The sequence below is a fragment of the Neopelma chrysocephalum genome, unplaced genomic scaffold (assembly GCF_003984885.1).
Source record: "Neopelma chrysocephalum unplaced genomic scaffold, ASM398488v2 Primary Assembly neopelma1_72, whole genome shotgun sequence".
In the NCBI taxonomy this organism is placed as follows: domain Eukaryota; kingdom Metazoa; phylum Chordata; class Aves; order Passeriformes; family Pipridae; genus Neopelma; species Neopelma chrysocephalum.
The window spans coordinates 7,592,483-7,609,569 of NW_020897732.1; the positions used below are offsets into that span (position 1 = coordinate 7,592,483).

General features: G+C 40.5%; 1 protein-coding gene across 5 annotated transcripts in view; it reads right to left on the reverse strand.

The window, feature by feature from the left end:
- The window catches only part of DNAJB6 (DnaJ heat shock protein family (Hsp40) member B6), a 60,288-nt gene that overhangs the window by 15,653 nt on the left and 27,548 nt on the right, over window positions 1-17,087 (reverse strand). For all 5 annotated transcript variants that reach the window (XM_027686990.1, XM_027686986.1, XM_027686988.1 and 2 more), the window contains exon 8: window positions 15,933-16,003. In XM_027686990.1, coding sequence (XP_027542791.1) covers window positions 15,933-16,003 — 71 coding nt within the window. The remainder of the gene's footprint in view (window positions 1-15,932; window positions 16,004-17,087) is intronic.

The following is a 17,087-nucleotide window of genomic DNA, read 5'->3' on the forward strand; positions in this document are numbered from 1 at the left end:
GCTCACACAAATCAGTGGCTTTCAGCAATTATTGGCAATCATTTTCCTTCCAGAGCAACTGCACATTCCTCAATGATACAGAGAGCATAAGGAGATTCAGGGTTTCTCAGTGTCTGTCTGACACTTCCTTCCTGCAAAATTCAAGGAAATATTTAGCTGAAGCGGTGCACCCGGAGTGCTCAGCTGGTTAGAAACTGAAGATGCTGGCAGCTCTTGATCCGTACCCTCTGCAGAAACCTGCTGCCATGTCCCACCTCCTCCTCTTTCCGTCTCCCATCCTGTGCTGGTTACAACAGCTCAGCTCTGTCAGCATGAACAGCACTGCAACTCAGACGTGCATTATGTCTCCCTGCTCCAACCCAAAAACTCATATTGGTTTTGGGGGGATTTGGGCTGGGCTTTACCAGGGCAGGACCAGCACTACTATCTCCCCTGCTGTGGGAGGTGGGCATTTCCTGCACGGAGGGGAAAAAAAAGAAAATCCAAAAGTGGCAAGAGACAGTAGGGGAGATGGTAGCAAAGTCCTGGGAAAAAACAAGGGTGTGGGATTTGGGAAAAAGGACAGACTGATGGGGCGCCTCTCGCAGTGCTATTTCTGTCCCGGGAGGGCATGGCTGCAGCACGTCCAGTGTCCGGGAAAGGGCAGGGCTCAATGCTTTCTGCTCAACACACATAGCAAACCTCTGCCCTTCTGGCTTTAAAAACTGGCAGTGGGACTTGCTCCTTTTATTTTTGCCCTCGTATTCAGCTGCTCCAGTGCCAGCTCACACTGTTCCTGCCCAGCCATACCCGTGTGGCACAGACCCAGGGCAGGGAAAGCCCCATGCTGGGTTTGCTCACCCTCCCTGCCCCGCAGCAGCTCCCTTAGAGAGCTCAACCTTTTCAGTTTTGTTTTTCTTTTTTATCCATCTGGATTTTACTTGCCACCCCCGTACATGCCCGAGAACCCCGTTGTATCCCGCGTTCAGCCCAGCGTGTACCAACACGAATCCTGCATTCCCGGCACATCCCAAGCTACCTCAACACAACATTTCACCACAAAGATGCCCCAATCTGCAACGAGTTGGGAAAATTAAATGAGTTTTTAGCACATGCTAACTACAACAGTGCTGCAGAGTGGTACTTTGACAGGAAATGTGATCATGCTCAGTGGCTCCTGGGGATCGATGGCTACAGCCACTCCTGTCCGACCAGGTCAGGTGGCACCGATCTCTGGAGCCTGGCATAGAGAGGGGAGATGCTGGGAGAGACTGGAGTTACCTCATTGCTGCCAAAACTTACTCATCAGAAGATCTTTTAAAGCCCAAGGAACAGTCCTACATTATCTCTGAGGCCAGAGAGGACAGGCTGAGCACATCCTGCCTTTTGCAGCTATTTTGCTTCTGTGGAAGCACACCAGGGCATCCATATAGCTTTTACTAATTGCTCTCATCTTAAAGATCTGGGATGTAGGAAATGGCAGGAGGTAATATGAATCCCCACGTTTCCAGCAAGCAGAGAGATGACCCCATTTGCATGCTGACACTCAAAGTGAATTTAATTAATTTTATAAGACTTTATCACACAGGGGTGTTTTACTCGTTTCTGCAAGAATTTTGAAAGGAAATAAAGAACGAGGAATGAGTTTCACAGCTTGACACATATAAATACTAATTATGAAGATTTCAAGCTCAGAGTTTAAACAAATGGACCTGATTTTTAAATGGCAATTGAGATTACTTAAAAGATTATGCTTTCTGCACTTTTCAGGGTCATGCCAGAGGTCTACCCCAGTTTCCTGCAAGTCTCATTGTACACCACTACATTGCAGACCCCCTTAAAAACCTGCACCAGGGACTCCTACTCTCGAGGCTTCTCTCCCCAACAAATGCCTTTCACAACATGTAGCTGAGATGGAGCTCAGACCACTGTACCTGTCTCTTACATGGCCCCTCTTCTTCCAGAATTGGTATCACCGACATGAAAATTCTTGATTTGGTTTGATATTTACAAGGGCAGATAGTGATAGGACAAGGGGGAATGGCTTAAAACTGAAGGAGGGCAGGTTTAGATCAAATATTAGGAATACTTTACTGTGAGGGTGGTGAGGCACTGGAACAGGTTGCCTAGAGAAGATGTGGATGTCCCATCCCTGGGAGTGTTCAAGGCTGGGTGGGGCTTTGAGCAACCTGCTCTAGTGGAAGGTGTCCCTGCCCATGGCAGTGGCTTGGAACTGGATGATCTTTAAGGTCCCTTCGAACTCAAACCATCCTATGATTATATGAAACTCAGGCTTTTTTTTTCATCTCAATTATATTTCAACCTCAGACAGAAATCCCCGTGCGTTTCGTCTCTACCATGAGGAAGCCACGCAGATCAAGTTTCACTTTGAAATTGTATTTGAAGTGCAAACCAAAATCCTACTGAGGGGAAAAAAATAATTGGCCCTTATAATGAAACTTAATACTCACTACTGGAGGAAAAAATGAATAAACAAAAATTTCACAGCACAACTACATGCAACCCAGCCAGGCCCTCCACTACGTACCCAGACACAAGGTGCCTTCCACCAGTGCTTCCTCTCTCCTTGTGCCTGAGCAGAGCCCTGGAGAGCTTCGCGTCTCTTACGCTCATTCTCCAGAACCTCCCAGTGCCAGACAAAACAGCTCCTTCACTGCCCCCAAAGACAAAACTTTGCTTCTTGCTTTCAGCCCTCCTAGGAGTTACCACCACCAGGTCAAGCAAAATTGGCTTCTAATTAGAAAACTCTTCAGACAGCAAAAGCAGAGAAAAAATGTTCTTCTACTTTCATAACAAACTCTTTATCTTCATAACTCTTAAAAACTAATGAGTTAAAGTATCAAGACGTCATCTTATATTCCCATTAGTGCTCACTAAAAGAGCATCTTCAAACAGTTCTGAGCAAGCCCTAATTTGTAAATTACACAGTTGTGTTACATATTTTTCCATTGATTCCGAGCTTTAAGCCAGTCTTCAAAATCTTAACGCACAGCAAACCAAGATTACCGTAAAAGAAAGATGCGTAAAGAAAAAGCCAGGCAGTTAAATTTAAAACAAAAAGAATCTCATGAGTGACTTCAGAAAAATGTGATGAATGACTTCCCCAGCTGTTTTGTCAACACTTCCATAGTAATTTGGCAAAAGCACAAAATCACCAAGTTTATATTTTCATCAAATGGCCATTAGTGCCGTTGAAATCTCACAGACGCGAGACAGTAAGAGCAAGCTCCACCTTTTATATTCCACTGTCCACACTTTTCAGGTTAATCATTTGAAAACTCTTCTCCCTCCTACCCTGAGCCTTAAATACAACACTAAGGTTCTGGCACTGAGGGTTTCACTTATTAATTACAAAAAAAAAAAAAAAAGAGATACCCGCTCTCTCCAATTACACCCCCCAATGTGCAATTTATTCCTCTTCCACCCTCCCTGCATTACTAGGACTAGGGCAAGCAAATCCCATCTCCCAGTGCCTGCACACATCCCTGATTTAAGTTACAGAGCTCCAGAGACCATCATCTTTTAAGTGACCCCTAAAGCAACACATGCCCAGAGAAATAGGACATCTCTTCTGACAGCTCAGTAGGTTTCGAAGTGTTTCATGAACCTTCACCACAAAACTCAGTCCTGTTTCTGACATCTTCCTGATGACAGGAGCACCAAGTGATTAGTTGCTGTTCAATTTTTGATGCGCTAATGAGAAGTCTGAATTTTTAAAAAATAGTGTTTCAAGTTGACATTCAATACTAATTTTGACTAAACACCTAATTATGAACTTGTATAGTGGCCTTAAAGGAGACACAACTCTCAAGCTGCACCATTTTTGTTGTTTGGCATCTCCAGTCAATCATGGAACTCTCAAAGTTTCCAAACACTCTTTCCCACCCACAGTCAAGATCTTCAGCCTGTGCCTTAAAACCCACCATAGTTCAGAAATGCAACAACTAATTTTTCAAATCCTATCAATAGCTGAATGTTTATAAATGCAAATGTAGGCACACACATAAACACATATATTTAAATACACAAAAAGAAATTGTTCTGTGTATGCTGCTCAAACTGAAGTTCTTACCAAAATGGCCAATAAGGAGAGCACAGAAATCAACATTTTCTCAATTAAAAAAAAAAACAAACACCAAACCAGGAACATGACTGCCATCCAACACTAACAATACTTACAATTCTCCTTTGTGCCTGGGAACAGTATCGTCAGTCAGTTTATATGCTCCTTCTGCAGAGATCCAGTGGGAGCAGGGAACATTTCACCAAGAGAGTTTTGTGAGTTTTGGAAACAGAAGGAGAGTTCCAGAGGAGACATTAATACCTGCCTGGTGCACCCATTTATCCCGAGGAAGGTCACCCCAGACTTGCCCATGCCCAGAGCAATGGCTGTTCCCATCCTACGATGCTGCAATGGCACCATTCCACCTTCTCCTCTTTTAACACATCTCGAGATCCATGGGATGGAGCACCAAGGACAATAACAACCATTTCCAACCACAACCTCTGGGGTTAAAGCAAAAAAAGGGGGACCAGTATTTAAAAGCTATCACAAGGGCAGAGAAACTGGAGGGTTCTGCATTCCAGAAGGGTGCAAAGCACACCAGAATGTCCACTAGCTCTTGGTGGAGAGGTGGATGAGCCCTTGGAAGGGGTGCACCTACCAAAGCTGCACAACAGAACAACAACTTGATACCTGAAGTTGCCTTAACGAGCTTTTGCTTAAAATCACCCAGTGTAAGGATGTACCCACATGTCCTGTAATTCTGTAATAGCAGTGAAAGCCTTTCCAAACATTTCAGTGACTATCTGTCAGCCGGCTCATTATACCATGGTATAAATATTTGAAAAACTTTACAAGCAAATCATCAAACATGCAGGTTTGAGCTGTTTAAACACAGACAACTTTGTACTACTGGCAGCCCAAAGTGCAGCACCCAGCAGAGCTACTCAACCTCCTCCCTGAACACCAGCGAACTCGGAACCTTCTCAGAAACACTTGCCAAGAGTTTTACTAAGTTTGAAGATGTCAAACTTCATTTACACTACAGTGTTTCTCCTTGGTCTCACGAATAATAATTGTTCCCTTTGCAGAGTTGAAAACGTCCTGCAGTCAGCACTGCAACAACAAAAGGAAACCCAGAACAGACACACAACAGGTAGGGCTGACGCTCACCTACATTTGTTACCATGCGAGTCAGTGATTGACATGAACAGTCCCAGATTTTGCACATTTGACAACACTTCATCCCTTTCCAGTTAAAATTCTGACCTTGTCTGAACTGTTGGTATTGGACACAGCCTGCTATCCCTACAGAAACAATCTCCTTTTACAGTAATATTTAAAAATACTAAATAAAAGAATCAACTGTTTTTCTAAGAAAAAATTTGCTTAGTCAAGACTGAAGACTGGACTAGAAACAGAATTACAGCTGGCAAGGCAGTGACATCACCTTCCAGGAGATGGAATCTGTTTGTAAAAGCCTTCAGAGCACTGAATTTCAATTGAGAAGGTACATCTATAAATAAAACCACACTGTTGTAACACCAATATATGGACATTGATGACAGTTCAGCAAGGACCTGAATGTGTCCACCTCTATCCCAATTTCAACTGAAAATACAGAAGGCCTACATTTTAAGGGAAGATTAGCCAGAACTGTCACAAAAATAGAAAACCCAAGAGGCTTTGACCTCTGTTAACAATTTTTCATCTAACCTATATTAAAGCTGCACTTCAAGTTGAGAGCTTGGCCCTGTGCCACTTGCAGGTCCATACTCAACACCAGAGACACCAGCAATTTGGGAAATTTTGCCACCACACCCAGAAAACACAACAGTGAACTGAACCCAGAGCCCAGCGTGAACAAAGGGTTGGCTTTTGGTTTCAAGAGAAGCTGGGAGGCGCAAGGCAAAATCCTACTCCCCCTGCAAACAGCGCTTAGAAAAGAAGTTTCCACTCTCGGAAACTATTCTGTCCAGGGCAACAAGCACCTCCCCTGCAACAGAGCACCCAGCACGGGCCTGCACTTGGCTGTTGTGATTTATTCTACAAAAAGGGTTACCAGGGATGTAGTCATCATCTCCTATAAACATTTCAGGAGCAAAGCACACACGTGATCTCAGAGCAAGTGCTGGAGGAGGGGGAAGAGTGGAAACCACGTAAGAGTAATCAATTAATCTTATGATCTCGATTTTGTTCATCAAGAAGAGCAAGGAGGTTTAAACACCTGCATCTTCTCAGAAAAATGTTTTATTTCCCTGAGCTGAGCTTCTTGTTTTAAGGAGTGATTACAAGAAGCACCTTCTCGATTAGTCACTGCATTAGAAAGCACTTAAAAGTCACTTTCTGTTCTGTAACACTTTTCAAGACAGAGTTATATATAATAAATAAATTACTAATGGCGACAAAACTGCTATTGGTGGGCTTCAGGACAAATTACACTACTTTCTTTTAACCTTTTTCAACAAGGCATTCTTCCAATTCTTTCGGGGAAATACTTTCAAGAGGGATCAAAAGTAGGGCAATAGCAATGTTTCAAAAATATTTCAGAAATTGTTTAGACACTTCCCCCTTTGCAATAGATCCTGCAATTTATATACCATATAGCAGTAGCTGACACTGATATAACACCTCAAAAATATGAATATACATAATAAAATACACATCATTTTCTTCTTACTTAATAGTGGTAAAAACAATCACCTACTTATCATTTTCTACCTGCTTCTCAAAAGAAAACACTGTATCCAACCTAGGAACACCTGGTGATGTCTCTTCCAGTGATGTAACACGGGACTCGAGTTGTACAGCAAACAACACTGAATTTTCTAACTGAAATAAGTTCCACGCAGAATGCAACTCAAATCTTTTAAGGTTCTTGGAAAATATGGATAAAACTGATACACTTGGTTTGCCTTGACAAGTTACGGCTCTGATACACTCAGAAAAACAACTAGTTATGCAGCAGTTTACTGCTAACGAGCAGCCAATACATACAAGGTGCGCACTGGACACACACTTTGCAAACTACAGAAATATTTCTGTCCGAGCCTTCTTTTAAGCCAGAAAAGGGCAGAGCAGTACAGCACGTACACTTGTTTGCTTTTCCATTAGCAAGATTCCTTGTGTCACTACAGCTGGCCATGTCCACATTGGTGACTGGCAAAAGCCTTACAGTTTTTATTACTTGCAGAGAAAGGAGACTGCACGAAGGCTATTTTAAGATCAGAATACTTATCTCTCAAAATATGGTTAATTTGACCACTGAAGAACTAAAACTTTGTTCCAGAGTTCCAGCACTCTCCAAGCAGGATACCTTCCCCAGAAAATTTGGAAGGTCCTTAAGAGATACCAGGACTTTACCATACAATAGCTTACATTTCGGTTTTGTTCCAAACTGTGTTTGATGGTTGTATGACCCAAGTGCTGCTGAGTTATAATTCTAGGAATTTGCCTTTCCTCAAGTTTCTCTTTGAAATAAACTTAAAAATTCAGGCCCGGATATATACAAAACCCAAAAAAGCATCCACAGACAGTTTTTTCACACATATAAGCCCTGTGGGATGCTTCTCTGGCTATTGCCTGTAGAACTATTTTTCTGACATATTGCAGCCTTAGGCATTTAGCACACTACCAAAAGTGATTTAATTAACAAAAATCCAGCTTTTTTCATTATAGTCACTCAAAATTCAAAATGCACATATTGCTACCAACGTAAGATTTAACACACACTAAAAATAAAAACTTTACATCATTAAAATGTTGCCCAGATTTAAGAAACTGAACAGTTAATTCTGCCATGTGAATCTTCAATGTGTCATTAACAAGAGACCTCCTAATCTTCATCTCAGGAGTTGAAAGTAGGCTGTCTCAAGCTCTGCATGCCTGTTGTTGGTGAGAAGACAGGAGATATACAAGGGCTCACAGTAATGCAAATTTCAAATCAAATTCCCTGGGACAGTCATCACAGACCTCGCCCTGGTTCCTCCTCTTCACTTAACACACAACTTGTTCACTAGAGTCAAGCAACTTACCTGCACAATCCAGAATGTCTTCTCCCACATGAAGTCCACTCTTGGCACCTACACATCCCAAACTGGATGCTTTAGGGCAACAGTCATCAGGCTGCCCCAGGTGCACGTGGTGTTGTCTCCTCTCTTCCCAGCTCCCCTGCTTCCTCGGCACCTCCCGAGACACAAGGCAGTTCCCCACATCACCAAAGCGTCCCCCAGTCTCAAAACCACAGTCAGAGAATACGACATGTGCATTAACATTGACACATCAGGAAGGAAAGGGAAGAAGCCAAGACACAGACCATGAAGGAAGGCCTGAAGGAGCACTGTGCTCTGTTGCATCTCGGTCTGTGCCCCAGGCTCCCAAGCTTCCACTACTTCTCTGTAAAGCCCAAACACTCCCTCCTCACTAAAAGATATTTTTCAAAAAGCTGGTCTTTTTAAGACACTGAAAGCCAGAGAAACTACTGCTCTTGGCAGGTTCTTCCAACAGTTAATCATCCATGTGTTAAAAATGTATGTTTATCTTCTCATTTGAATTTGTCTAGCCTGATACAAATATTTATACTCTTCTTCCAAACAAGGAGACCTTTAATATGCACAGTTTTTTCCTTCTGGTGCACACATTTTTTTAGAATCAAAGTGGAATTTGGCACACCATCCTCAAGCTGCAGAAGCACCTCCCTTGCCTGCGCTGGAAGGGAAAAAAGCCTTCAGAGCAGCCCAGAGCCTGGGCCGGCAGGGAACAGGCAGGGTGAAGAGGAGACAAGGCAAATGCCCACCCCTCTTGCATTCACTGGGACAACTCGTGATCATGTTTTCCTGATGAGAAAGGCAAAGACCAAAGGAAGAAAAAAGCCCTTGAAATTTATGTCAACACCGCAAAACAGGGTGCATTGTTTTCCTGCTTCTCCCTTACTGGTTTCAAGGATCTTAAGATTTGTTGTTCTTCTCAGGGCTAAAACATCCAACCCCAGAAAAGATGGTGGTAGCACTAGAGGTGTTTAACGAAAGGAACATTTTGGTGGTTGTCCTCTGAAGGTGAATCTCCCCAAGAAAAAAATCTTTCACCTCTTTGCACTCGCTCAGGAGCTCAGTCAAAAACCAAGGGCAGGAGGTCTGTGAATGCTACTCGTGCTTGCACACAACACCAGGTACACCCAAAACAGCTCTAGGCGAATTTCTAGCCCTCTACTGCTCTCCTGGACAGCCAGCTCCCAGTTTGTGTAGAACAGATGAATAATGAATGCTCCTTCATTACTGAAGTGCAGTACATTCGGTGATAAGGACCTGCCCATATTTCCCGTAAGCCCCAGCAGTAAGAAATGTATACATTGAGATTAGAGATTAATTCTGGGGGGGTGTGAGTGACTACTTAGCAGGGCATGTCCAAATAACTCAAAGCACCAAAGTGCCTTCTGACGAGAGGCAGCGTTACTACAGAAAGCCTGGCCAGGGTCCTCTGAAGACAAAAGGCTCAGTCCTCCGACTGGCTAAGAGAGGCTGCAGGAAAGGCCAAGCCTTGGCCACAGGAGTTTTCTCCCTTTTCCTCCAGAAATACTTTCCTAGAGAAGCTCAAAGCAATTTTGGTCTAGCTCCTCCTGGAAGAATGACAGAGACTGATACTAAAGGATGTGCTCTTTCACAAAAGCAAGGCTCAGTACTCCATTGCTGCGTATGACAAATATCACAACAGGATGAAAAATTCAGATTTAGTTTCTGTAAAGAGTAAAAGGCAGCCTCCAACTACATGTCAAGGAAAGAAGTTTGCCAGAGGTGGCTGTGGTGACAGTTATGCAAATGTGTGATAAATTAGCAAGTTAATCTTACTCCATATATCACTTACAAAGATTAACATAGACACGACATTTATTTCTGGAAGGAAACCGAAAGACTGATGGGGCTGCCCAGCTTCTCGACCAGATGTCTCAAAGCCTCTGCAGACCTATGACTGTTGATTTTTTATTCTGGGAGGTAAACTCCCCTCCTGGACCACAATTCAATCAAGCTTTTGACGGCAACCAGGACAGAAGATTCCAGAGCTACTGCTTTGCATCTTCAGGTGGCTTAGTAACACCTTCAAGCAACTCCAATTACAGACACAGCCAAAATAATTCTCTCTTCTGGCTATCAGGAATGTGTGTTCCACAAAATGAATGTTATGACCAGTCATCTAGGCTGGATCCATCTCCCATACTAGTAACTCAAATAAATTTACAAATAAGAAACAATGAAGATTTCATAGTTGACTTTTAACAGTCAAGAAAAGGAGGAACTGAAGCCTTCCCAAGGAACTGTCATTTGTCATATCACTTAACAGACTGGCATCCTTACTTGATTATTACAAACCAGGTGTATTTAATCTCAGAATTAATGTTCAGGTGTCTGAAAGGATTCAGCCCTATTTCCGCTCCTGGTAAACATGGCACCTACAGGTTTGGTTTTTTCCCCGTTTTTTTATGAAATTCATTTGAAGTTGGCTGCATTGAAAAGAACAGCTGAATCTGTGATTCAGTAGTAAGGATAAATTATAGGGCAAAGCAAAGTTTTAAGAGTTACTACCAGAAGCCTCTAAAAATCTATTTTCTTGATTGTCAATTTTAAGTCAAGCTCAAAAATTATCTATTTTTAGTGAGTTTAAAATGAACCCAATATGCTGCAAAAGCTGACATTATTGTAAAAGCCAGAAAACTAAAGACACAATTCTACTTAATGGCATCCTTCTAATAGAATGCTTTACTTCTCAATTAAATATACTTTAATCCCCACCATGACATTTCAAAGCTGGTATCTTCTCAGGCAGAGGTCTTCCGCTTCCTTTATTTAGAAGGTAATTAGCACTCAGGCCATCTCACACCAGGACATCCCAGCTTTCAGAACTGGGCACTATCACATCCAAGCTGCTGCACATCTTTTGGCCACGGTAAGCATGACAGGGCATAGGGTACTCGTGTGGGTTTTTGATTAACTTTTTACCAGCTGTTTTAAGTAAGATAACACCTAACGCAGCACTGAATCTGCCAGAACAGAGTTTTCAGAAAAGTTCCAGTGACTGTGAATCAGCAGTCAGCTTGCACAGGTTCAGGGTATGGCTCTGATCATCACAGGATTTTAATTATTTCTTTTTTTTTTTTTAATCTGACAGCATCATCTCAAATGTGAGGTTCACTGTTTTGTGAAGGTATGACCTGTGTAGCAGAGTATAAACCAACCACCTTCCCCTCTAACCTTTCAGGAGTGCACTTCATTCAACAACCAACTCTAGCCATTTTTTCCGAAACCAAAGCAGACCAAGCAATAAACCCACTAGAATTATAAATTCAAAAGATACAGTTTGCAACGCTCACAAAGTAAACATGTTTCATTCCAACACTATTGCAACAAACGGACTATTTCAGCATTTCATGAGGAAGATAAGAAGTTCTGTACCTAAGACAACCACTTGAAGACAAGCAATAACAACAAACCCAAACTGTTTGAGTACTATGTCAAGCAAGGCTGTGGTCACAATTCAATCCCAAAGTAAACAAGACCAGAGGCAGCAGACAGTACAAACAAGCTTTCTTTTCTTATGTTACAAAAAGGCAAAGTTTCAAAGTTTGGTAACTGCTGACTGGCAGATTACAGATGTCCATATTGCCACTACCCTGTGAGAACACCATGACTTATAAATAAGCCTAAACACCAAGACATCGAAAAATCACAACCAAAGAGGCAGGTTTTCCAACAGACCTAAGAAATGCTTCCACAAAAAGGTTAACAAGTATTCTATTACTAAGTTAAAGCATTGCACTAACACTGAGTACATCTCAAAGATTCTCTGACCATGAGCATCAGACAGCTACAGCATTCACTTTGCAACACAACCACCTTTAGAAACACTATCCTGTTATCACCACAGATTAAACTCAGGCAAAATGAGTAATAAGCTCACTTCTCAAACAGAACAGAAACAGATTCATTAATAAAACTCACATTTCCAAAAATAAAAAACAAAATATAACTTTACCACTGGACCATCTCAGAGATGTTCTGAAACACAGCACAGTTAAATACAAAAGACAAACCTCCAGTTACACCTGAAGCCAAAACACTGGAGGCAAAGAAACAAAACAGCCAAACACAAACACTGACGAGAAATACAAAACCCTTGGGCTTAGAGATGATGCGTTTTTAAGTCGTTAAGTCTTTTACAATCTTGTTTTCAGCATTCTCACTCAGTTCATCAATTGATCACAAGTTGATACAACATCCATCTTACAAATGCTATGTACACATGCTCTGCAGAGCAGCTTTGTCCCCTGTACCACAGGACAATGCCTCTGATTCTCAAGAAGGTGTTGTGAGAACTAAGAACATCAAGGGCTGCAGCCATTTTAAAATGTGAAGCATTCTAAGGCAAACTCCCAAACTTGTTCAGTAAAGCTGAGTGAAAGCAGTAGGTGCCATGCAATCCAAAGAGAAACTTGAGTTAGTGTAATGCACTGAAAGTACTGCCATGCACAAGGGATCAAAAAGAGGTTGCACCAGGAGAAAGCATTACAAAGTTATTGTGTCCAATGAACTTTGAAGCAGAGCATGAAAGAGTAAATGACTTAGCAGGTTCAAAAACTCCATCTTAGTTTTTCCAAACAACTGGAGGAAGCTCAATTTAAATGGGATGGTGTCCCTAAATATTCAAAATTAACCCCTCATATATGAAGAAATGGCACTTTTAATCCAACAGCACCTGGTTTTGAAAGCTGCCTCTTCCCACCATAGATTTGATGCTTAGCATTTGCTAAAATTAAGAACTTTTTCTTTTATTAAGTATTTTGTACTATTTTGGCCAAAACTGAAGTTTAAGGAAATTCGCTGTCCTTGATGATCCATCACTTCTAGTGAGCAGGTCTTGTATATCCATGCAAATTACATATTAGAAAGTAACAACGTAAAATTTTTTCAAAGCAACGTAGGAAGTGGGTTTTCAAGAGAAAATAATTCAGCAGAAGAAATTCTGAATATATAATACATACTAGGAAGAATTTTAAATGACTTGACAGTAAACATAGAATGCAGATTTATTTTGTGTTTTAAAAATGAAGCTGGATGCAATAAGCTGCATCAAAAAAAGAAGTTGGATGTGGTGTTATTTCAAAAAACCAACCTATCTCCTACGTACTGAAAGAGATGGAGACCATTCGGTTTAGGTCAAGTGTAAAGGAGTCTTTTACATCTGGAACTCGAACTGCCAGTCCAATGATATACTTGGACCAAGACCACATATCCACCCAGATCAACACCCAGCCTATGCAAAGGCTGGTGTGTGGGTATCTCACTACTGCAGGAACCTCTACTGCCTAATCCTACCTTCTGCTGACTCATTCCTTGTGTTTTGACAGTTTCTCTTTCTACCAAGAAAGTGCAGCCCTGCCATTTTAGTGCCCGTTTTGTCCAGCTCTGACAACCAGTTTCAGGGATCCAAGGGCAGAACAGATCTTTGCTGTCCAAAAGCACCAGATCTTGAGCACATTTACAGCACTCAAAGATTTCATCCTGGAACCCTGGTGTGACCTGTTTTGTGTGTAACACTGTGAGAAGGACCACACTTTTCTAGGCAAGAAAATCTAAGACAAGCACATGGATACTCATTTAAGACTAGCAGCTGTGCCACCCTAAATGTGTTCTTCACCTGAGTGAGGTAATTTAAATGTTAAAGATGATGACCTGGGATTAAACTAGAAGGTGAAGTTTGGCAGTTTAATGTAAAACCTATGGATATTCACAAGAAGGCATTCAAACTCAACTCCAGATTGTCCTAATTTTATTTGACTTGGTTAATCAATTTTGAAGCACTTTTTACAGTTTACATAATTTAAAGGAGCACACTGTGTCCTGTAAATATAAATTAACATTTTTAATAACTCAAGACATCACAACAAAGCCAGATTTTAAAATAAATTGCCTGTTTAGTTATCTGGATCAAGAAGTAACATACATGGGGAAGGAAAAAACAGCATTAACAAGAAAACACTATTTAGTTCTAAACTGAGTTTGTGCTTCTACATCAAAAACACAACACTGAAGTAACAGAAACTCTGCAAAGAACTTGGAAAGGTACATAACTTCTTTAGTCCCAAAACCAAATCACATATTTATTTCTTCTTCTACACGTTATTTTGTTTGGCTCTATCAAATTAGCATTAATGGTAGAGGGACAAAAGTACAATATACTAACTTTGCTACAAGTACGTATTCTGTTGTAGCAGTTTGTTAGCTTGTTGGTTTGGCTTAAGTTGAAATGGTTTTCCTTCATAAAAAACGAGCAAATTTTTTCAAGGTATTTAATAATCAACACACATTTGTTAGTACAAAGCAGATGGTGTTCAGCATGAAGGCATTAGGTGATCATTTGAAAACACCATGCTTCTTTTTTTTTTTCTTTTTTAAACACTAAGCCACCCTGAAGAGTTTTGTGAAAGCCAGATGTTCAAAGCTGGTGCACAGATGAAAACTGCACATCCATGATTTATGCACAGAACTACCCAGAGCCTGGCAGCTGTTAACAAGTGCCATTAGTTACTCACATGCTTTCTCAGTGACACACCAAAATCAAGTCATCTTTCACTAAACTTTGAAAATCTGGTCTTAGCTACAAAGGAACACTTTGCTTCACTCCATTAATTTAACAAAGGGCATTAATCCACCTCTTGATTTTTGGTTGAGGACTAAAAATAAGTGTGATACTATAATGCCAATAATTTAGTACAAATCTTCAAAGTAATTAATTATTTGATCACAAAATGACAAAAAATCCTATTCAGAAAGCCTCTTTTGGAGGCTTATTATTGATTTCCTGTGTATTGATTTCCTATGTATTTATTCCTGTGTATTTTGTTTCCTATGTATTTATTTTTTGAAGCAATCTCAGAACTTAAAACTTAAGAAAACTTTTTTAAGCCTAGACCTACAATACTTGCATACTAGGGTAAAAGATGGAGTTAGAGAGTCAGCCCCTGAATGCTTCTAAAAAAATAAGTGCTTCAAATACAGGTTTAGAAAAGAAATTAAAAATCATGTTTTCAGTCACACTGGAGAAAACATCTGCAAAGAAAAAAGGCCCTCATCCTTAAGACTGAAGAAAAAGATGGTAAGGAAAAAAAAAAAAGCACCGTTTTCCCAAGTTGCCCAAATCACACACAGACACAAGAAGGTTACAAATGCCATTCATGAAAGAATGCACCACAAACATCAGCATTTATTCATTTTGAATTTTTTTTTAGCAAATGACAAAAGACTCAGCTCACTGGCTTCACTTTTGTTTACCTTTTGCTTACATTACACATTTAAACATTTGTCAAAACTTACTAAGTTGTCTGCATTCATGCACAACTAGAAAACATCCTTAATTTATTTAAACCAGAAATGCATTACCAGAAATGTATTAACATTGTTCACTACTAAACATTTAAAAAAAAAAAAAAAAAGAAGTTGAAATTATTAAAAAGGTTATCCTGGAACTTTTAACTTCACAGCAGACTTAAAACTACTAATTGGCTCACATTTCAAATTGGAAAAAGCAAGATTCATGCTAGTGTTAGTGTACATCTCGCCCTAGCACTACTGAAGGATCATGGTTCACCTTGATCACAGATAAGAAAAGAAAAGTGCATACAGAAGTTTACAACAATTTTAAGGACAAAAAATGGTCCAATTGATGTGGTCCCAACAATTAACTCAAAAGTCTATGACAAATACGAGCTTCCGTGAGCTACTTATACTACTTAAGATTGAGTACCGATATACAGAAAGTTGAATTCGTTTGAAATCTTCAAAAAATGTTCCTGTCAATCCTCAAATGGTGGCTGTTATAGCTTAAAATTTCTGTTAAATGCGTGCGTTGAATTACTTGTTATCCAAGCGTAGCTGCTCCTTACCATTTATTGTTAGCGACCTTAACTGGCCATCTTCTTCAACTTCTACTCTCTCTTGTCCATTCTCAATAATCCTGCAGGACAAAAACAGCATCAGCCATTTTGAAGCACTGCAAGCAGTTTCAAATACACACCAGACCTTGGTTTTAGATGAGGAACTATAACAGAGCTATAATACAACTGCCGTTGTCAAGCTTTTGTATTTACCAGTGCAGGAGCTGCAACCAGTAACCATCTGCATTTTCCCACCAATATTGCTTATTTACAGCAGGAAAATTGCTTTCTGGAAGCTGGAATCCTCCAGTTTTTAGAGTCCACAATTACAGCTGCCATTTCATGCACTGTCGCAGTTGTGACTCTTATCTAGAACTAAGTATTTTGACAGATCAACTGCACAATCTTGGCATTGTATTTAGTCCCAACCTGTTTGTTAAATGCATAATATTCTAGATACAATCACAATTTTGCATGATGTAAGGCACACTAGACAGTCTTTAACCCACTTTTCATTTTATCAGAGCAAGTAATTTGTAGACCTCCTATACACCAAGTTTATGACCATCATGTACGGTGCAAAATTCAAGTATCCCTGACTGGAAAAAAGGATTATTAAAGAGCCTTGTGGGTTTGGGGGTTTTATCCTTGTTTGTTTTAGAAATGGGAAGACAAGGAATGTTTGAATTATTTTAATCATACTTAATTTATGCCTAAATTTTAGCCATCTGGGAATTCTCCCCTTGTGATTCAAACGAGGAAACCACACGGATGAATACAAAACTTTCTGGAGATCAGACTTGTTGAAGAGAATACACCCATATTAAAAACAGAGGGAACAGCTTCTTGCCTGAAGCAAAATATTACTCAGAGAAGATTTTCATTGGATATGCTGGGATATGAGTCTTCTTTAGACTCAGCTGCTTTGTGGGCAGATATTCCACAAAGCAAGAGGACTTCTCAGAGATAGTAACTGTGTCTTCCTAGACGTGGTTAACCACATTTCTTGCTTCTCTCCTCACTTCCTAGATATGGTAACAAAGATATGACAGCAGCATACCTGATATAGTCTATTTTTTAATGTTAAAACAAACTTTTGCAGAAACACTTTCTTTGGTCTCTCTCACATGGCACAACTCTCTCAAAACTTCTGAGGCAGTTTTC